Source organism: Entelurus aequoreus, linkage group LG04 (genome assembly GCF_033978785.1).
Source record: "Entelurus aequoreus isolate RoL-2023_Sb linkage group LG04, RoL_Eaeq_v1.1, whole genome shotgun sequence".
Classification (NCBI taxonomy): domain Eukaryota; kingdom Metazoa; phylum Chordata; class Actinopteri; order Syngnathiformes; family Syngnathidae; genus Entelurus; species Entelurus aequoreus.
In genome coordinates, this window is record NC_084734.1 from 36,487,105 (window position 1) to 36,509,715 (window position 22,611).

At 40.1% G+C, this 22,611-nt stretch overlaps 1 protein-coding gene across 2 annotated transcripts in view; it reads right to left on the bottom strand.

The window, feature by feature from the left end:
* Positions 1-22,611, bottom strand: part of nbas (NBAS subunit of NRZ tethering complex) — a 377,112-nt gene that overhangs the window by 218,246 nt on the left and 136,255 nt on the right. For both annotated transcript variants that reach the window (XM_062044717.1, XM_062044716.1), the window contains exons 25-32: positions 20,568-20,741; positions 19,876-20,009; positions 6,566-6,628; positions 6,307-6,429; positions 6,097-6,199; positions 5,281-5,358; positions 5,058-5,212; positions 1,395-1,507 (exon numbers count right to left, since the gene is read on the bottom strand). In XM_062044717.1, the coding sequence (XP_061900701.1) occupies positions 1,395-1,507; positions 5,058-5,212; positions 5,281-5,358; positions 6,097-6,199; positions 6,307-6,429; positions 6,566-6,628; positions 19,876-20,009; positions 20,568-20,741 (943 nt within the window). The remainder of the gene's footprint in view (positions 1-1,394; positions 1,508-5,057; positions 5,213-5,280; positions 5,359-6,096; positions 6,200-6,306; positions 6,430-6,565; positions 6,629-19,875; positions 20,010-20,567; positions 20,742-22,611) is intronic.

Below are 22,611 nucleotides of genomic sequence, written 5' to 3' on the forward strand. Positions count from 1 at the left end.
TTATGATGTTCATAGTTTGTATTTCTTGTTTGGCACTAATATTGCTACATGATGCTTTGATTGATCTGTTTAACACATAGCTTTCATAACTTGTAGCTCATCCTCTTTATATTCAGGTTCATCATATAAGGTTCTGGAGCATCATTTGTAGTCTTTGATGGCTCCCATGAAGTTTGTCATGCTTGGAATGACCAAAATACGCTGTTACATGTTATTATGAATGTATCTGGTACTACATGACACATTTACAGCATCCCATATAAAATGTTGATGAAGGTGTTTTTGAGGTTTTTAACTCTCTTTGACTCCATTGTTAGCTGACTTTTGCTAACGATTATTTATGAGTTAGAATGCATGTGTCGTGAATAATGAGCGAAATTCCAAAAAAAAGCAGTTCCTCTTTAACTCTCAAATCATTTTAAAAATACTTTAGATTGAGATTAAAAAAAAGTGTTGTATTTACTGTATCAAACAACATCGATTTTGTTAGGTAATATAAATACACTAAAATCTGAGCTACTGGATATTACTTAAAATAAAGCATTATAGTCAGATTTGAACAGCAACATCATGCTCGGTTAGCATATTGGCTAAAGAAAAACTAAGTGTTTAAACAGCCCCCACGTCTGGAGCTGAGCTGACTGCCGGACAGTGGCTTTATTTCAAGATGTGTAGCAAAGCCTGCCTCTTTTTTTTTTTTTTTTACACAGCTGTCTTCCGTAAATTGATAGTCATCAAAAGTGGCGCAAACAAGTGACGGACATCCGAGAGTTTAAATGACATCATTGTCTAATTTGCATAGTTGGCCATGAGGCATGTTAATGTATTTTTATGGCCGCTGTAGGAAAGACATAAAGGGAACAAAAAATCTGTTCACAAATACAAATAAAATACAAATAAACACTGATCTCTCCTGATATGTATTTTTTTTTCCTGGCAGACGATGGGAGCCTCATTCATAAATATTGCTGCGTACAAAAAAGTTGTGTTAGCAGGGCTGAAATGTGTGTAAGTAACTTTCACCGCAAACGTACGTATTTATAGAACAATTATATTCAGAAAAGGCTGCATATTTCTACACACTCTTTCAACCACTTGTAGAGCTCACGCAAAGTTTTTCAGACATGGGATTCAGCGACACCCTATGGTATCATCATCAAATAAGGCTCATATTCACATGAAAAAAAACATATGCATTGTGATATACCTAATAACACATATCATTTACAATGTATAAGCATTCCTCTAATTCTGGATATACTGTACATTTTATTAGTTAGAGCCTGAATATCAAAATATAGAGCTGTATTAATGTAGTTGAATTGTACGTGCACTTATGGTGGGTCATTGAAGCATTTATTATTTTGATCATTTTTAATTGAATGAGTGGTTACCTTGCAGAGGCAGGACGTTAACACTGAAGTCCTCCAGCTGGCTGATGGCGCTGATGAGGTCCAGCTCATCTTGGACGGCCGGAGGACAGTCGGTGATTAGCTGGAGACACGCCCTGAGGAACACCACTAACACTTAGCTAATGGAACGCTTCATTATGGTCAAACCAATTGTTATTCAAGCGTATTACCATTCAGTAATACGCCAGCACATCACTTTGCTTTTTTATGAAACACTTCACTCTGTCTGGATATAAAATTCATACGCTCGTGTTTGATATTCATCACATAATTACACAGACATGAATACAGAGGAGATTGAGGGAGAAGACAGGGGAAAGAAACCAAATGATTAAAAGCCCAAATCCCGCATGAAACAACAGCTTATTGCTTCTATTGAGAAGAGAACTGACGTCAGCGGCAGTAAGTAATGTGGGTGCTTGAGGACAACTAGCCCTTGTTCAGTGATGACACAGTCTGTTTGCTAGACATAGAAAAACAAACTTTTTGCTAATAGAAAGTCAAAACAACCTTTTTTTTTGCAAAGCACACAAAGTCAATGCCTTTAAAAGCCAGGAACCAAAGACCGTGCAGACATTACCACTAAATTGAATGACTTTGTTGGTTCAGAATGTGCGGTTTTTGCACAGTATAACAGCTGCTATCTGGCTCAAGTGTGACCGCATTCTATACTGCAGGCTATTTTCACCGCGGTCCTATCTGCTGGATCTGGAGGGTCAAAGCCCCACTTGACCCATATGCAAGCGGGCCGTAAGAGGCAAAAAATACAAGGCAACAATGCAATTCCTTAATCTGCAGCATCTCTCCAAAAACACATTGGTTTATAATTAGAGCATTTAGGTTAGGGTAATCCTGCTAACCAGCAACTAGCGATCGAAACATAACCTCCTTTTTTCCCCCCATCTTGGCAGAGGTAAGAAGGAAAACTAATTGAGGTCAACTCAGGCTTGCTAACAGGGCTGTAACAAGGATTTGACAAATACCGAGGTAAAAAATCGGTGATGCAAGTGGAGCTTTGAAAGGCTGAAATCATGGCTATTCCAGCACCATATAAATAATATTACCTTGAGCAACACAATTAACCATACCCTTTTTAATTACTATGCTGAAGTTAAGCGTATTAAACCATCATTAAAGTTAAAGTTAAAGTACCAATGATTGTCACACACACTAGGTGTGGTGAGATTATCCTCTGCATTTGATCCATCACCCTCACCCCCTGGGAGGTGAGGGGAGCAGTGGGCAGCAGTTTGGTGATTTAACCCCCAATTCCAACCCTTGATGCTGAGCGCAAAGCACTGAGTACCGATCTCAGGGCGGACACTCAAATCACTAGGCCACTGAGCAGGTATTTAAACTATGACATGGATTTAAACTCACAACCTTCTGCTTTAAAGTGCATGTCCTTGTCACGCGTGCTACGAGGGCCACCGGAAGCGACAGGAGAAATGTATTTAAAAATTCTAATTGCGTCAGAGCAAGTCATGTCCAGGAATACGACATGCGCTTCTTCACACAGAACACCACCACCTCACGGATAGCAAAACTCTACGCACAGCCTGTGTTCTGCATGTACGGCGGGGCGGCACCTGACTGACATGAGAGTATTATACTGACAGCTCTCCTTGTCAATTTTATTCAGGTGCAAAAAATACAGAGGACATGACCTCGGTGTCCTCAATGGTAGTTACAGCCATGCTTGCTAATACCATACTGACCTGAATATATATATCTGAAAAAAAGTCACCTATTCGGAGCTTTTCTTCCTGTCACTCAAGGCCAAATTGGGCAAATTAGCAAATAACCAAATTAATTTCAAGATATTGGTGATAAATGAGCCATAAACTGTTTGAGCAGATACAAAATATAATTTTCCTTTTCATTGATTTTAACATTTATAAAATGTAGTATGTTCTTGCAAATTAATCTTGTAAAATGGGGTTCTATATTCAGGGTTGGCTCATAATTGGGTCAACATGGTGCATCACTATACCGTATTTTCCGGACCATAGGGCGCACCGGATTATAAGGTGCACTGTCGATGAATGGTCTATTTCCGATCTGTTTTCACATATAAGGCGCACCGGATTATAGGGCACATTAAAGGAGTCATATCATTATTATTATTTTTCTAAATTGAAAACACTATCTTGTGGTCTACATAACATGTAATGGTGGTTCTTTGGTCAAAATGTTGCATAGATTATGTTTAACAGATCATCTTCAAGCCGATTTCTGACAGTCGCTTCTGGATGGGCCGTTTTGTGGGCGGTCTTATTTACGTGGCCACCTTCGGCAGCGTCTTTTCTGCGTCATCTTTGTTGTAGCGGCGTAGCGTGCAAGGACGGGTGTGGGAAACGTGTCAAAAGATGGAGCTAACTGTTTTAATGACATTCAGACTTTACTTCAATCAAACACGGAGCAGCATCTCCTCATCCGGAAACAACAACAAGTGTTTCCCTTGAAAAACCGTCCGACCGGAACTCTCTAATAACCAAAGTTCCTTGGGTGAATAATGTAAACTAACTACAGATATCAGTAAGAATTTTACACTACTTTATATCAGAAATGGCAACAATGGAGGATGAATGTCCCATAACAAGAAGATAGAGAAAAAGAAGAAGCTTATCGACTACGGTGTCGTCACGGACTACAAAGGCGGACATGCGCAATTTTTCAGGATTTATGCAGATCCCAAATACAGATCAGCAGGTACCAGAGGGTAAGAAAAGTTTCTTTTGCATAATATTGCGAAACAAAACACCAGATAATATATATTACCTTATACACACACCATAATAATACTGGTATGTTTAATGCGCCGACTATCCATCAAGCGGTGCGGCTTCAAAGCTTACCAAAGTCGTACCAAAACATTTTGATAGATTTTTGAGCGCCGTGTGTAATGTTCTATATTTTCAATGGAACATATAAAATGTTGGTGTTTACTTGAGTCATATTGCAGTCTACACGTATCTCTTATGTTTGACTGCCATCTATTGGTCACACTTATCATTACACCATGTACCAAATAAACTTGCTTCGAGGTCAGTAAGCAAAACCAGAATTCTTCCGTACATTAGGCGTACCGTGTTATAAGGCGCACTGTCGAGTTTTGAGGAAAAAAAAGGATTTTAAGTGCGCCTTATAGTCCGGAAAATAAGGTACATCTTTATTTGACTTAATGCTACAAATTGATATGATCTTTTTTGCAATGCCAGGGCATTACCCGCCCATTAATGTTTAAGGTGATCTTAATGAGAAATAGCGATGCTGATATGCTTAAATATACTGTAAGTGAATGTGTGTTTTTGCGTGTGGCTAAGTTATATTAAACCAAAGGGCACAGGAAAGGGCACAGGAAAGTGTCCATGTGTCCAAAGACTTCAAACACGATTCGCCAGAAAGCAATATACACATGAACACAGCAGGAGACTTTAAATGCATGATGTTTTCGCAGGGTGTCAAGTGGTGTGTGTAAATTAGTTGTAATAAATTAAGGAATGACCCACTTATTGGCCTACTTCTCCATTCAGAACAGAAGGTGAGGTTAAGACAGTTCAATCCTCTGAGGTCTAATTCAAATATTATACACTATATCTTCCATAGATTTGTCATTAGCATGCATTGGTTGTGGTTCTTTACCTGGCCAGGCCCATGCAAGAGTCTGTCAGCGTGGTGGAGGAGTTGAAGTACTCTCTCGCGGCAGCCAGCACCAGCTCCACACTACTGTCGTAGGCCACTTTCATGGCAAAGCCTTTACCGCGGAAGGACAGGCTGATGGGCACGTCTTGGCTGACCTGGAAGAGCCGATAGATGGGAGTCTTTAAAATATTCTCTGAGGTAAAAAAGTGTCGCATTGAAGTACCTTGGAGCAGTGCATCAACTGTCCGGCCAGGCGCACATTCTCCAGCCGGCTCGAGCACAGCAGGGACTGAACAAAGATCTGCAGCAAAATGTTTCATGTAATGAAATGTACTTTACCTCAATGTAATTTAATGTAATTTGTCAAACGGTGTTAACGTGTAAAAATCATTATACGGTATACTTCATATACTGTTCATTTCCACGTGACAAAAAAGTTCCTTTATGTTGTAAATATATAAAAAAAAGAAAAGAAAGACAAAGCAGCACCATTTTTATAGCCATTCCACTTTCAAAGTGATGTACTGGTATCAAAAACTTTTCCGAATACTATAATTTTGCCCAAACCTGCATTTCCTATACGTATTAATGAATATTACTTGATCCATTCCTGGGTCAAATTATGGCCATCACGAAAACCTTTCTACTTAAAACTGTCACACTTAACTGCCATACAACTGTGTGAAAAAAGTCAACCTGTGACTATTACAACTTAAAAATTAAATATACATATGCTGTATACACTGTACGGTGTCATCAGTGCCACTTTGGCCATTTTATACTTAGCAACCAGGACATATGTGCTGTGTTCCTTTGTGGCAAAAAGTTGCCTCATGGTGGCAGCACAAAAACATATTTTAAGGCTTTTGTTACCAATAACAACATCTTTTTTCAATTACTTTGGGTAAACATATGCTTAAAAGACCATATAATGCAATATAATTGAATATATATAAAAATCTAATTTCATAAATATCATTGTCCGATTAAATTCAATTCAATTCAATTATCAAAGGGTTTATTCTTTCCTTATTGTTACCTGGTGGCAGGTCTCAGCTTTTAAACAGACATAGACGTTCTGCTGCATGTCCAGCAGATCCTGCAGCAGACCTCTCCACACAGTCTCGCCCACTGGAGGGTTCCTGACCATAAAGCACCACAAAAGAATATTCATCACACTTCATTTCACACTACCTGAGGTTTAGTGTTATGTTCAAGAGCACGTGTGTGTCTGTGTGTCTGGTCTTACTTGCGTCCCGTGTGGCGACACAGTTTGACCATGAGCTCGTGGGCTTCCTCTTCGCTGTTCTGACTGTTCCTCACGTAGGAGATGGGCTTCTGTAGGCCATGTTTCTCCAGCACCTCCGCCACACTGAAACCACACATCATATATAAACAATACATTCCCTTCAGATCAAACTATCTTATTCTCATCTTTCAGAGCTTGAGGGGGATGAAGGAGGAGTACCGGTAGATGGAAGACCATTAGGAGGACAGTGTGACTCTACCTGAGGTGTTTCTCAAGTTTGTCCACCTGATCATGCAAGGAAGCGGTGACGTCAGTCTCAGGCCTGCAGAAAAAAAGAAAAACACTTATTTGTATTCAATGTATTTGCGCTTTGCAAACATGCCAACATGGAACAAAAATATCTTCAAAGTGGTAGCCGTGTTTGTCAAATTGTACACATGTACTCTTGTCAGTCACCTAAAGGTGTGTACCAAATTTGGTGGTGATTCAGCAAAACACTCTTAAAATTAAAGTGGGTTTTGTAAAGTTGTGTGAGAAATTTCCAGTCAATCCCACATATGGGTTTTAATAACAGCGCCTCAGTGTTTGATTCATTCATCAGAAAAATAACAGCAAAGGCAACACAGTAGGGTTGCATGTTGCAACAAAAGTTCACGCTTTTTGCAGTTGACAGGGTGTCCAATTTCTTTTTAACCAAGAACTTTTCTGCAGCTCTAAATGTTTCCATATTTTGTTAACGTTATTCAAAAATAGATAAAATACATATTGTCTCAAAATTTGAGGAAAATAGTCCATCATACAGTGAAAAAAATATTTATTTTTAAAAACTTTGTATTTAAAAAAATAAATAAATCATGTAATGTTCTTAAACAATTTAATAGCTAAATTAAAAGGGTTCCAATGGCATTGAGCAGCGACAAATACATACAATCATAACAAAAAATGAGAACCACGCAGTATGTATGTGTGCAAGTGCCCACTACAGCAAGGCTATCTTAAAAATAAAATCCCCATGATGCTTTGACAATTCTGGATCAAGCTGTCCCTCACTGGAACAACCCAAATCAAGTGTGTGTGTGTGTGTGTGTGTGTGTGTGTGTGTGTGTGTGTGTGTGTGTGTGTGTGTGTGTGTGTGTGTGTGTGTGTGTGTGTGTGTGTGTGTGTGTGTGTGTGTGTGTGTGTGTGTGTGTGTGTGTGTGTGTGCGTTTTCTTGTGGGTAGTTGTTGCCTTCTGCTTACACCAGGCGTCCCGAAATTATAGCCGCTGGGCCAAATTTGACCCACCAGCGTCCACAATCTGGCCCGCAGTACGTCCCAAATTATTTGTTATTTTTTCAAATCTGTCATGTCCAGTTGTTCAGGCAAATTATATTGTTGATGTAGATGCCCACATCTGCTGTACATATTTACTTTACAGAAAAAGAAGTATGGCATACTTCTCTTATTGCTTTATTTGTATTTGACTTTATTAATGTTTGGATATATTTAGAGTTTGATACAGCTGGACCGGAACAGGAGGGGATAGAAAGAAGAAAAGATGGTGTATGAAAGAATACAAAGGACTAGTTGGGACAAGACAAAAAAAATCTATCATATACTAACTGTATATACGTACAGTTGTGCTCATAAGTTTACATACCTTGGGAGAATTTATGATTTCTTGGCCATTCTTCAGATAATATGAATGATAACACAAAAACCTTTCTTCCACTCATGCTTAATGGTTGTGTGAAGCTATGTATTGGCAAACAATTGTGCTTACTCTTTTTAAATCAAAATGACAAAAGAAAGTACCCAAATGACCCTGATCAAAAGTTTACATACCCCAGTGACTTTGATCTGATAACATGCACAAAAGTTGACACAAACAGGTTTGAATGGCTATTTAAGGTTACAATCCTCACCTGTGACCTGTTTGTTTGTAATTAATGTGTGTGTATAAAAGGTCAGTGAGTTTCTGGGCTTTTACAGAGAGTCCTGTATTTCAGCTGAAGTTATTTGTGGATTTTTCTTTGCATCTCGAACAATTTTCCTGGGTGTTGTGGCTGAAATCTTTGCTGGTCTACCTAAATCCCTCATTTTCCACTTCTTAATCAGCGTTTGAACACTGCTGATTGGCATTCTCAATTCCTTGGATACCTTTTTATACCCCTTTCCTGTTTTATGCAGTTCAATTACCTTTTCTCACAGATCCTTTGACAATTATTTTTCCTTCCCCATGACTCAGAATCCAGAAACATCTGTGCAGCACTGGATGAAAGATGCAATGGTCTGTCAGAAGCCCAGAAACTCACTGACCTTTTATACACACACATTAATTACAAACAAACAGGTCACAGGTGAGGATTGGAACCTTGATTAGCCATTCAAACCTGTTTGTGTCAACTTGTGTGCATGTTATCAGATCTAAGTCACTGGGGTATGTAAACTTTTGATCAGGGTCATTTGGGTACTTTCTTTTGTCATATTGATTTAAAAAGAGTAAACACAGTTGTTTGCCAATAAATAGCTTCACACAACCATTAAGCATGAGTGGAAGAAAGGTTTTTGTGTTATCATTCATATTCTCTGAAGAATGGCCAAGAAATCATAAATTCTCCCAGGGTATGTAAACTTATGAGCACGACTGTATATTATATATATACACAGTTGCAAGAAAAAGTATGTGAACCCATTGGGATTACTTGGATTTGAAGTGAAGTGAATTATATTTATATAGCGCTTTTCTCTAGTGACTCAAAGCGCTTTTACATAGTGAAACCCAATATCTAAGTTACATTTAAACCAGTGTGGGTGGCACTGGGAGCAGGTGGGTAAAGTGTCTTGCCCAAGGACACAACGGCAGTGACTAGGATCGCGGAAGCGGGGATCGAACCTGGAACCCTCAAGTTGCTGGCACGGCCACTCTACCAACCGAGCTATACCGCCCCACATTTCTGCATAAATTAGTGATAAAATGTTTAATGCTCTTCATCAAAGTCACAACAATAAACAAACACAGTCTGCTTAAACTAATATCGCACAAAAAAATATAGGTTTTCATCTTATTATTGAACACAACATGTAAACATTCACAGTGCAGGATGGAAAAAGTATGTGAACCCTTGGATTTAATTACTGTTTGACCCTCATCTGGCAGCAATAACCTCAACTAAACATTTCCTGTAGTTGCAGATCAGACCTGCACAACGGTCAGGAGGAATTTTGGACCATTCCTTTTCACAAAACTGTTTCAATGCAGCAATTTTCTTGGGATGTCTGGTTTGAATCACTCTCTTAAGGTCATGTCACAGCATCTCAATCGCGTTGAGGTCAGGACTCTGACTGGGCCACTCCAGAAGGCGTATTTTCTTCTGTTGAAGGCATTCTGTTGTTGATTTACTTCTATGCTTGGGGTCAATGTCCTGCCGCATTACCCATCCTCTGTTGAGCTTCAGTTGGCGGACAGATGGTCTAAAATCGTCCTGCAAAATGTCTTGATAAACTTGGGAATTAATTTTTCCATCGATGAAAGCAATCCATCCAAGCTGTGAAACAGCAAAGCAGCCCCAAACCATGATGCCACCTCCACCATATTTCACAGTAGGGATGAGGTTTTGATGTTGGTGTGCTGTGCCTTTTTTCCTCCACACAAAGCGTTGTGTGTTCCTTCCAAACAACTCAATTTTGGTTTCGTCTATCCACAGAATATTTTGCTAGTAGTGCTGTGGAACATCCAGGTGCTCTTTTGCAAACTTCAAACGTGAAGCAATGGGGTTTTTTTGGACAGCATGGCTTCCTTCGTGGTGTCCTCACATGAACTCCATTCTTGTTCAATGTTTTATGTATTGTAGATTTGTCGACAATAATGTCAGCATGTGCCAGAGATTTCTGTAAGTCTTTAGCTGACACTCTAGGATTCTTCTTCACCTCACTGAGCATTGTGCTGTGCTCTCACAGTCATCCTTACAGGTCGACCTTGCCTAAGGAGAGTAGCAACAGTGCTGAACTTTCTCCATTTGTCTGTCTTACCGTGGACGTATGGACATCAAGGCTTTTAGAGATACTTTTGTAAGCCTTTCCAGCTTTATGCAAGTTAACAATTCTTGATCGTAGATCTTCTGTGAGCTCTTTTGTGCGAGGCATGGTTTACCTCAGGCAATGCTTCTTGAAAACAGCACACTTATCACAGGTGTCTGTTTTTTATAGGGCAAGGCAGCTTTAACTGACACATATGATCTTGTCACATTGATTCGACTCCATGTTGTCAGAGTCCTGGCTCCAATCAGCTCTTGGAGAAGTCATTAGCCTAGGGGTTCACATACTTTTTCCACGGGCACCCCATCTTGAAGTAAAAAAACAAAAATGTAGACATTTTTGCAAATGTATTAAAAAAGAAAAACTGAAATGTCAAATGGTCATAAGTATTCAGACCCTTTGCTCATTATTGAGTAGAAGCATGCTTTTGAGCTAGTACAGCCATGAGCCTTCTTCAAAATGATACGACAAGTTTTTCACACCTGGATTTGGGGATCCTCTGCCATTCTTCCTTGCCGATCCTCTCCAGTTCTGTCAGGTTGGATGCTGGACGTTAGTGGACAGCCATTTTCTCCAGAGATGCTCAATTGGGTTTAGGTCAGAGCAGGTGGGCAGGTGATGAGCAGTGCCTGGTTTTCTCCACACATACTGCTTAGAATTAACGGCAAAAAGTTCAGACCAGAGAATCTTATTTCTCATAGTCTGGGAGTCCCTCACATGTTTTTTGGCAAACTCTAAGTGAGTTTTCATATGTCTTGCACTGAGGAGAGGCTAACGTCGGGCCACTCTGCCATAAAGCCCTGACTGGTGGAGGGCAGCAGTAATGGTTGACTTTGTGGAACTTTCTCCCATGTCCCTACTACTAATTTGCCTCTCTCACTAAGGCTCTTCTCCCAAGGTTGCTCAGTTAGGCTGGACGGCCAGGTTTAGGAAGAGGTATGGTCATCCCAAACGTATTCTATTTAAGTATTATGAAGGCCACTGTGCTCTTAGGAACCTTGAGTCCTGCAGAAATTATTTTGTAACCTTGGCCAGATCTGTGCCTTGCCACAAGTGTATCTTTGAGCTCTTTTGGCAGTTTCTTCGACCTCATGATTGTCATTTGCTCTGACATGCACTGTAAGCTGTAAGGTCTTCTATAGCCTTTCCTAATAAAGTTCAATCCGTTTAATTAAACACAGCTGGATTCTAATGAAGAAGCAGAACCATCTCAAGAGGGATTTGAAGAAATGGACAGCATGTGAGCTAAATATGAGTGTCACAGCAAAGGGTCTGAATACTTATGACCATATGATAGTTCAGTTCACAATTCCAGTGAGGGTTGGACTCCGCCAAGGCTGCCCTTTGTCACCGATTCTGTTCATAACTTTTATGGACAGAATTTCTAGGCGCAGTCAGGGCATTGAGGGGATCCGGTTTGGTGGCTGCAGGATTAAGTCTTTGCTTTTTGCAGATGATGTGGTCTTGATGGCTTCATCTGGCCAGGATCTTCAGCTCTCACTTGATCGGTTCACAGCCGAGTGTGAAGCGACTGGGATCAGAATCAGCCCTTCCGAGTCCATGGTTCTCGCCCGGAAAAGGGTGGAGTGCCATCTCCAGGTTGGAGAGGAGACCCTGCCCCAAGTGGAGGAGTTCAAGTACCTGGGAGTCTTGTTCACGAGTGAGGGAAGAGGGGATCGTGAGATCGACAGGCGGATTGGTGCGGCGTCTTCAGTAATGCGGACGCTGTATCGATCCGTTGTGGTGAAGGAGCTGAGCCGGAAGGCAAAGCTCTCAATTTACCGGTCGATCTATGTTCCCATCCTCACCTATGGTCATGAGCTTTGGGTTATGACAGAAAGGACAAGATCACGGGTACAAGCGGCCGAAATTAGTTTCCTCCGCCGAGTGGCAGGGCTCTCCCTTAGAGATAGGGTGAGAAGCTCTGCCATCCGGAGGGAGCTCAAAGTAAAGCAGCTGCTCCTCCACATCGAGAGGAGCCAGATGAGGTGGTTCGGGCATCTGGTCAGGGAGGTGTTTAGGGCACGTCCGACCGGTAGGAGGCCACAGGGGAAGACCCTGGATACGTTGGGAAGACAATGTCTCCCGGCTGGCCTGGGAACGCCTCGGGATCCCCCGGGAAGAGCTGGACGAAGTGGCTGGGGAGAGGGAAGTCCGGGCTTCCCTGCTTAGGCTGCTGCCCCCGCGACCCGACCTCGGATAAGCGGAAGAAGATGGATGAATGGATGGATAGTTCAGTTTTACTTTTTTGATAAATTTGCAAGAAATTCTAAATTTCAATTTTTTTCTGTCAAGATGGGGTGCTGAGTGTACAATAATGAGAAATAAAATGAACTTTTTAGTTTTTAGCAAATGGCTGCAATGAAACAAAGAATGAACAATTTAAAGGTCTGAATACTCTACGTACCCATTGTATATACACATATATAGACTAATGTACACATACACACACACACACACACACACACACACACACACACACACACACACGCACACACGCACACAGACACATACATATTTACTGTAGACAGTACATATATAGATAGCCCAATCCCCGGCCAAATTCTTTAACCCAATGTGGCCAAAAAGTTTGGAGACGCCTGGCTTACACCAAACATTTTAACCTCGGCAATCAAATCCTCAGATTGTCTTTTTTTTTCCCTCCGCACAAATTGTTCCACCTTCACATCACCTTCATTGCTCACTTGGCATCTTTCAGGAATGCATTTGTCATTCTTTTCCCCCCCATTAGACTCTTTCTTTTGTGCTAAAATATGAGAAATGGAGCTCAAATATGGTGCTTTCAAAAAGAAAGATGCTCATGAGCTTTTCTGCTGAGCTAAATGTTGAAGAAGAAATGAGTAGTTTAGTTTGGGATGAATAAAAAATCATCAGTACAATATATGAGGCTGTTCATGAGCATACAGTATTTGAGTCATTTGAACATGTGATTGGTTGTTTTACATTATTCACATGGTCTAATTTGAATAATTGGCCATGAAGCATTAACACATAATGTTTTAATGAAGCTGAAAAAACAATTTATATATAATAGACAATTTTTTGCATTATTTGTTATTAGTATTAATATTTAAATTTTTCCTCATTATCCTCTTTAGGGCAGCACGGTGGTACAGGGGTTAGTGCATGTGCCTCACAATACGTAAGTCCTGAGTAGTCCTGAGTTCAATCCCAGGCTTGGGATTTTTCTGTCTCGAGTTTGCATTTTCTCCCTGTGACTGCGTGGGTTCCCTCCGGGTACTCCGGCTTCCTCCCACCTCCAAAAACATGCACCTGGGGATAGGTTGATTGGCAACACTAAAAATTGTCACTAGTGTGTGAATGTGAGTGTGAATGTTGTCTGTCTATCTGTGTTGGCCCTGCGATGAGGTGGCAACTTGTCCAGGGTGTACCCCGCCTTCCGCCCGAATGCAGCTGAGATAGGCTCCAGCACCCCTCGCAATCCCGAAAGGGACAAGTGGTAGAAAATGGATGGATGGATCCTCTTTATGCCAATTGCTGTTCTTCCTTGTCATTAAAAATTGAGCCATGCTCTGCAAAGGGCCCCCATGTAGGCCACAATTTGGACACCCTTTGATTTACATAATTCACTGGGATGAGAAAGTGTTACCAGACAAATAATCGCTAAATATAAAAGACAAAGTCAGAAAGTTGGCATCACGGATCTTTCCTGTTACTTCTTCTCATTCTCTGGCAGACCAGGGCCCTCATGTAAAGAGAGTTCCGTGGCATTCCTACTAAAAACGGACGTACGATCAAATCCAGAAAACGGCAAACACAAGTAAAAATGTAGAAGTACTAAAGTATTAAAGCACATTTCTTTGTTACATGTAATCTACTTGGAATTGATTCCAGATGTCAGCCCTTTACAAATACGCAAATCATATTGAAAGTAGCAATGTGACTGAGAACTGCACACAGTGGCCAATCAGGAATAGGGCTGGACAATAAATCCAATTTCTATTTCGATTATGAATTATAATTAACGAAAAAAAGGGCCGTGCAACGTGCATGCAAATTCCGGAGCTTGTGACGGTGAAACAGATGAGTGGAAAAAAAGACAATGAATACGAGAAGTTTGGGATGGCACCGTGACTGCTATTTTTTTATTTGATACAGCGCTAGTATGCCTAATCAATAATTATTAAACTCAACAAAATAGTAAGTCATATGATTTCTGGAGTCACATAATTTTGCCGATAAAACGGAATTCGCTGATAAACGCAAATTAATATCAGGGAAATTTACATAAATGTAAGTGAAATGTTGTCATTGTGAGGAGAAGAAACATTTGTTTGGGAAAATAATGTGTCCGGTAGCGCTCATTTATCCCAGACATACTCAACCGGCGCCTTCTGAAATAAACAATCATTGTCGAGACGGCCACTTAAAACAGCGACTTAACTAGGAAGCTAAAGCTATCAAGAACAATCCATACACCCACAACACATCTCATCAGCTTGTGTTGTTGTGAACAACATCATGGATGTAACATCAATGTACAATCAGTAGTCACAGCTTGAGAGGCGCTCTCTTTTTTAACAGCCTTAAGTCGCCTTCTTACTCGTCAAGCTGAGAACAACAGCACAGCACACTTGCTCCCCCCACAATAATATTGTGGTGTGCCAAATCCAGTCTGACTGAACTAACAAAATAAAATGTTGTAAAAAGTACCTTGCACAAACATAATGTACTTAAAGCACTTATTGATACATTTACAAAATTAATATGCTTTGACCAAAAACACTGGTCAAAATTGTCCAAAGATGTATTGCACCAATAATTGTGAGAATTTTTGTATTTAATCAACAAACATTGTGATTACAATATCAATGGAAAATAATCATACTTATTATTTTTGCCATAATCGTCCAGCCCTAGGGTGCTTCTTTTTCCTTGGAGCGATCAGACAGAGGTTTGATTTTATCTATTGAAACTGCACACAGGCTAAAAAAAAAAGAAAGAAATGGTGGGGCATCAGGAAAAGTGTGAAGAAGAAGATGGATGTACACTGCCAAAACAAACAACCGTTTAAAAAGATAGTCGCTGCAACTGTCCCCTTCCACCTCAAGGGAGCCGCCCCAAGCAGCCAACACAGTCTCGAAAGAGTCTGTGCATGACCACTGGTAACGTAATCTCAACTCTTGCTGACGGCGCATCGAAATACGGTTAAAAAATGAAACGTATTTAACCTTCAGGAAGCCAGAAGTGGAAGAGGAGCAAGAACAAGAAAGAGAAAAAACAGCAAAAGATTGGTAAGACTACTACTTCGTGGTTCTTTGGCAACTTTGAAACTCCTGCATGGATGCCTAACTCGCTTAATGCTTATGTAAATGTCCACAATGCACGCCACAAAAAATGTGCTTAATGCTCTTAAATGTACTCTGTTAGCCCCATTGTCAGTGTACAAGACATAAGACATACTTATTTAAAGCAATTACAAAAATAAATACCGTAAGTACAAACTAGCTTACCATACATGTTCTTTCTCCCAGGTGATTTGCTCAAATTCCAATGCCCTCCCCCTCCTCAAATTGATTCTCTGACACCAGTGAAGAGGAAGGTACAGTGTAATTATCTTATCTGACTGTTTGAGTACCCTTTTTATAATATATTGCAGTACATGTTACATACACTATATTGCCAAAAGTATTTGGCCACCGGCCTTGACTCACATATGAACTTGAAGTGCCATCCCATTCCTAACCCATAGGGTTCAATATGATGTCAGTCCACCTTTTGCAGCTATTACAGCTTCAACTCTTCTGGGAAGGCTGTCCACAAGGTTACGGAGTGTTTGTAGGAATTTTTGACCATTTTTCCAAAAGTGCATTGTTGAGGTCACACACTGATATTGGTCGAGAAGGCCTGGCTCTCAGTCTCCCCAATCGGGGATGAATTAGAATCGGGTTCAGTTCAGGGCTCTATGCAGGCCAGTCAAGTTCATCCACACCAGACTCTGTCATCCATGTCTTAATGGACCTTGCTTTGTGCACTGGTGCACAGTCATGTTGGAAGAGGAAGAGGCCTGCTCCAAACTGTTCCCATAAGGTTGGGAGCATGGAATTGTCCAAAATGTTTTGGTATCCTGGAGCATTCAAAGTTCCTTTCACTGGAAATAAGGGGCCAAGCCCAACTCCTGAAAAACAACCCCACACCATTATTTCTCCTCCACCAAATTTCACACTCCGCACAATGCAGTCCAAAATGTACCGTTCTCCTGGCAACCTCCAAACCCAGACTCGTCCATTAGATTGCCAGATGGAAAAGTGTGATTCATCACTCCAGAGAACATGTCTCCACTGCTGTAGAGTCCAGTGGTGACGTGCTTTACACTACTGCATCCGACGCTTTGCATTGGACTTGGTGATACATGGCTTAGATGCAGCTGCTCGGCCATGGAAACCCATTCTATGAAGCTCTCTGCGTACTGTACGTGGGTTAAGTGAAAGGTCACATGAAGTTTGGAGCTCTGTAGCAACTGACTGTGCAGAAAGTCGGCGACCTCTTTGCACTATGCGCTTCAGCATCCGCTGACCCCTCTCTGTCAGTTTACGTGGCCTACCACTTCGTGGCTGAGTTGCTGTTGTTCCCAAACTCTTCCATGTTCTTATAATAAAGCCGACAGTTGACTTTGGAATATTTAGGAGCGAGGAAATTTCATGACTGGATTTGTTGCACAGGTGGCATCCTATGGCAGTTCCACGCTGGAAATCACTGAGCTCCTGGGAGCGGCCCATTCTTTCACAAATGTTTGTAGAAACAGTCTCCATGCCTAAGTGCTTAATTATATACCTGTGGCCGGGCCAAGTGATTAGGACACCTGATTTTGATCATTTGGATGGGTGGCCAAATACTTTTGCAATATAGTGTATATACAATGTACATACATACATAACACACATACTTCATATTTTGTTTTATATATTTACATTTGATGTCCATACCAGTCACTTCTGGACATTTCATATTTTCAAATGTAGGTCTCAACTGTAGGACTCCATGTATTCAAAATATGCTTGGTAAATTAATTCTTCCTTTTCTAACAATGCCATCAACTTCACCTCATGTTTATGAGGACAAAATAAAGAAACCATAACCGAGTCTGCATCCACCTCATTAAGGCACCTTGAGTCCACACAACTTACCAGTACTGATGCAACACAAGCTTGGAAGTCGATATAAAGCGGTGCTTATTGATGCCAAATGCTGCTACATAAATATCGTAATGGCGTGACTCGAGCCTTTATCAATGTTTTATCAGCCTTCAATAAAAGTTGTTACAATCTGCCAACTGTAGGCTACAGTCGACGGCAAAATAAACAATTAGGACACAAACAAAACCGTTTTACTCTGTCATTTCTAGCACTCAATGTGCGTGGCAAAAAAGATCTGTTAAAAAATTAATAGACTGAATAAACTAAATTATATTTTAGAAAAAAGTTTTTTTTTTTTAAATGTGTTGTTTTTATCTTGTATTCAAACAGAGGTAAACTGTTCAAACGTTGTGTAATGTGGGCAAAAATATTAAAGACACTTAATAAATAAAACTTCTGCCTTGTTTTTACTGAATACTTACGCATACAACGCTACTGTATTTTAATGTTGGTCATTATTGTGGAACTTTGCCAAGAGTTTTCTGAGGTGACACTTGGTGAAAAAGTTTGCGAACCACTAGTTTAACCAATCAAATGTCTCCCTGCATCGTCCCACGTCTTCACTCCTTTGTTTGCATTGACAGAGATTCATTCTTTCACTCAATTATTAATGATTATTCACTCATTTACAACAAAAATCACCGCTATGCAGTAGATCCCTCTCAAAAGTTACCAAATGTTCTCACCCTAAGTGCAGGTAAACTACGTACAATTTATTGGAATATAAACAAAAGTTTGCGATCAACTTTCAACCGTAAAACATGCAAAACTGTGCACGAGAATGTCTACAGATACAGATACAATAAAAAAACCTGAACTTTCCATTGTATTTTTTAGGAAGAACTTCTGCAATCAGGCATCTCAAAAAAGGCCTGTAAGATCTGGGGGGACTGATAAATTGTTGTCAATGTTCAAAGATTTTTAATTTAAGATGGGAATAAAGTATATTGTGTTAGATTTGTTGGAATCCTGTACTTTTTTTGTGTTAGGGAAACAAAACACTTAAAACAGTGATTACAAATTCATAAAACCATAAGGCGATGTAATGTCTATGAAAAAAAGCCTTAAAACAATGCACCTTTTGTTGCAGCTTTGTGAAAATATTGCTACAAAACCAAGCATTTTAGGCTCACATCTCTGATATTAGGATTTAATTAGCTCTGCTTTTTCCAACTCTTTTTCGGGCACTGTGGAAATTTAACTAAGTGACTTATTAACACTAGAAGTCCCAGCATTTTTCTGTCTACCTAGAAGACCCAGAGAGGGGTCATTTGGCCCGACGCTTTTCCCGAATACACTAATCACTCATTTTGTTATGGTAATGAGGCTGTTAGGGGCAGTTTGTCTAGGTAGACAGAAAAATTATACATGTGGGAAATGCCGAAAGGAGCAATGGCAGTGCCAGGATTGTGAGTGACTGCTCAAATGTATGTCAGTCACGTTTACATGGACATGGTTTTTCATTCTTTGTAAATATGCTTTTTTCTTTGTAAATTTTTTTTTTTAAACTATTTTTGGCACACAAAAATAACAATTGCTTCTGCAACAACCCTCCACACCAAAACTGGGAAAACAGTTGCTTTTTCATTCTTTGTAAATATGTTTTGTTTTGTATTTTTTTTAACAATAAATGTCAGAGTGTTGATCCCTTCATTCTGTTGATCCTTGCAAAAACACACACAACCTACCTCAGAACTAAAGCTTGAGCTGTAAGGTCCCCTCCCCCCCACAGGCTCAAGTGGCCCCCTGCCGTGTGCCACTAACAGCCACATTTTCATAACAAAAGGAGTGTCCACAGGGGGGACTAGGGGTCAAATGACCCTCTTGTGTGTTTTCTAGGTAAAAGTGTCAATTGACCCTTCTCTGGGACTTCGCGTGTTAAGCATGTCTAAAACAAATCATACGGTGTGGGACACAATTTTTTACACCGAGTCACACAATGGGGATTAAAAAAAGAAAGCAACTAAAGTACTTTCAAAATAACAACTTTTTAAAGTTGTCCGCATGATGCTAGGCGCCAGGCGTCACTATTAAGTTGCTTGCATGGCGAGAGGAACAATGAAGAACTGGCTAGTAATTCTATTTTCCAATTAAGGTGCACACCAGGGAGATAATCCATAAAAAAAAGTTAATCTACTTCAGCTCGCCAATGGTCCATTTTATGAACTTTGCAGTGTACTTTTTTTTTGTCATCGCTGACTCTCTTTAAAATGCAGTGCATAGCCACTAAGTCTCACGGGAGAGCTCAAGCAGAAGAAAGTAGCGTGCAGCTGAAAAAAGGAGCAGGAGTAAATCAGAGCCAAGAATGAAGGCCTTGCTGTGTAGAAATAAATACTTGCTGTGTTTTAAAAGTAGTGTAAGAGGGAAGGCTTTACCCAAAGCCTCTTTGTGGGAGACACTCTAGGATGTCATAGCAGAGGCTGAGCTGGTCGTCTCTCTCGCTGCTGTAGATGCTCTCCAGGGACAACGCCATCAACTGGTCAGGGTCCCCGATCAACTTCTGTAGACACTAGAGGACACATTTATTTAGAAAATCATTTATTTACAAAAAAATATAAGGTTTTATTGATTTTAAGACATTTTTTTCAAGCGATCGGTATTTAAAAAATAATGGAGGAAAAAAGGCTAATTTATATAAATATTTTACTTACAAATACCAACTCTCAGGTTTGATGGATGTTTTTCCTCAAATTATTTACCAAAATAAATATAAAATAAATAAATATATGTATATGTGTGTATACACAGTTTTTTTTGGGTTTTTTGTTACTTTTAGTATTTGATTTTGCTACAGACCATTTACATTTTTTTAATTACAGTTAAATTAAAAATGCTAAAACCAATCCAATGTAGGTCACTTTATGCTAAGCTTACTGAACAGAACATCTTAGCTTTTGTGGTATGGATGACAAAGCAAATAATATCTATAATTGATAATGGATTCATTGTATTTTAAGAATATGCAGGGGGGCAAATATTAAACAAGCTATGGGCCAAACATGTCCCCCAGGCCACTGATTGGTCTCCACTGGAAAGCAGTAAGTCAAGTGTGTGTGGTGAGGCTTACATCAGGCTTGGAGTGCTGGAATATAATGAGAGGAAAGGAGAGGTCGTGCTGGGCCAGGCCGACCAGGTAGTCTCTGAGCAGACGTTTGGCAGCGCCCGCCTCCTGTCGCTCACAGCGGTGCAGGAAGGGCACCATCCACTGGAAGGCATCTTTCACATAGCGCTCCCTGCTGGACTGGTGGAAAAAATGTACAGCATTTACCAACACACTTTTAAAAGCCAGTTTCTATTTACATTTGTTTGTGTATCACGTATGGACTATTGTCTTTGCTGCTCCCGTTCTTAAAAAGGAGCACATTAGAGGCAGGCAAAGGGGTAATTTAATTTAAGACAGATTGGTAAACACACACACACACGATTCCCCAAGGGGGAGTCAAGCAGCATGTGTCATTGCAGTAAACAACATTTGCTGGCTGTCTGCCCGCATGGCCCTTGCAGGTTGAAGCAGCATGAGCAGCAGTATTACCTCGCATTTAGAGGACAGCTCGTATAATGGACTCCAAGGACACTGGAGTTCACTTTATACTGCATTTATTTGTGGTCGAATTAAAAGACAAAACCGGAATGGAATGTAGCAATAAATAAGACTCAGTGTGTCCTTATCTTTAGTGACTATGCATATGATCTAAGCTTTGCCATACCTTCACATTGCATCGCATTTTTGCAGCCTTTTTTACCAACTTCTCCAACACTGAATTAGTAACATTACTCCTGATTGTACTCGTATTTAATAATTATATTTAACCTACTTACAATTTAAAAGCAACAGCCCTATGGTTAAGAAACACTGCTCTATAGGACAGGAGCTCGCTGCTGTTTTTAAGCTTCGACCACAAAAACACTAGTCAAAGATATTCTATATGACATAACTTTTCTGCTGTTTATAAGCATCATCTGCTGACTGATCTGCTGTTTTTAAGCATCTACTACAAAAACACTAGTCAAATATTGTCTATATGACAGGAGAGCTACAGGCTATGTTATTTTTAAGCATCAACTACAAAAACACTAGTCAAAGATTGTATATATGACAGGAAAGCTACAGGCCATGTTGTTTTTAAGCATCTACTCCAAAAACACTAGTCAAAGATCCTCTACAATCAAGGCTCCTCTGCTGCTTTTAAACATCTACCGCAAAAAAACAATAGTCAAAGATGCTCGACTGTATATGACAGAACTGCTATGCTGTTTTCAAACATTTAATGAAAAAACACTAGTCAGAGATCCTCTGTAAGATACGACCAATCTGCTTTTTTAAAGCATCTACCACAAAAAAACACAAGTCAAAGATCCTCTATAAAACAGGATTACTATGCAGTTCTTAAGCATCTACTACAAAAACAGTAGTCAAAGACTGTCTATATGACAGGAGAGCTACAGGCTATATTGTTTTTAAGCATCTACTGCAAAAACACTAGTCAAAGATCCTCTACAATCAGGCCTCCTCGGCTGCTTTTAAGCATCTACCACAAAAAACTAAAGTCAAAGATCCTTGACTGTATATGACAGGACTGCTATGCTGTTTTTAGAAACATCTACTGCAAAAACACTAGTCAGAGATCCTCTGTAAGATACGATCAATCTGCTTTTTTCAAGCATCTACCACAAAAAACAATGAGTCAAAGATCCTCTATATAACAGGATTACTACGCAGTTCTTAAGCATCTAGTGCAAAAACACTTGCCAAGCATACTCTATATCGTTGAAGAGCTCTGCTGTTTTTAGGCATCAACTTGCCATACTGTATGACAAGAGCGCTTTGCCATTTTAAGTATTTATTGCCAAAACATTAGATTCTCTGTATGACAGGACTTTTCTGCGGTTTTAGAGCATCATTACAAAAAACATTTCTCAAAGATTCTCTAACGTCAGGACCCCTCTGCTGATTAAAAGCATCTAGCACAAAAAAACTAGTCAAAGATTATCCATATGACAGGACTGCTATTCAGTTTTTATTAATCTACTGCAAAAACCATAGCCAAATATTGTCTGTATTGCTGGGATGTTACTGACGTCACGTCTGGCTCAAGTCCGGCCTAATGAAC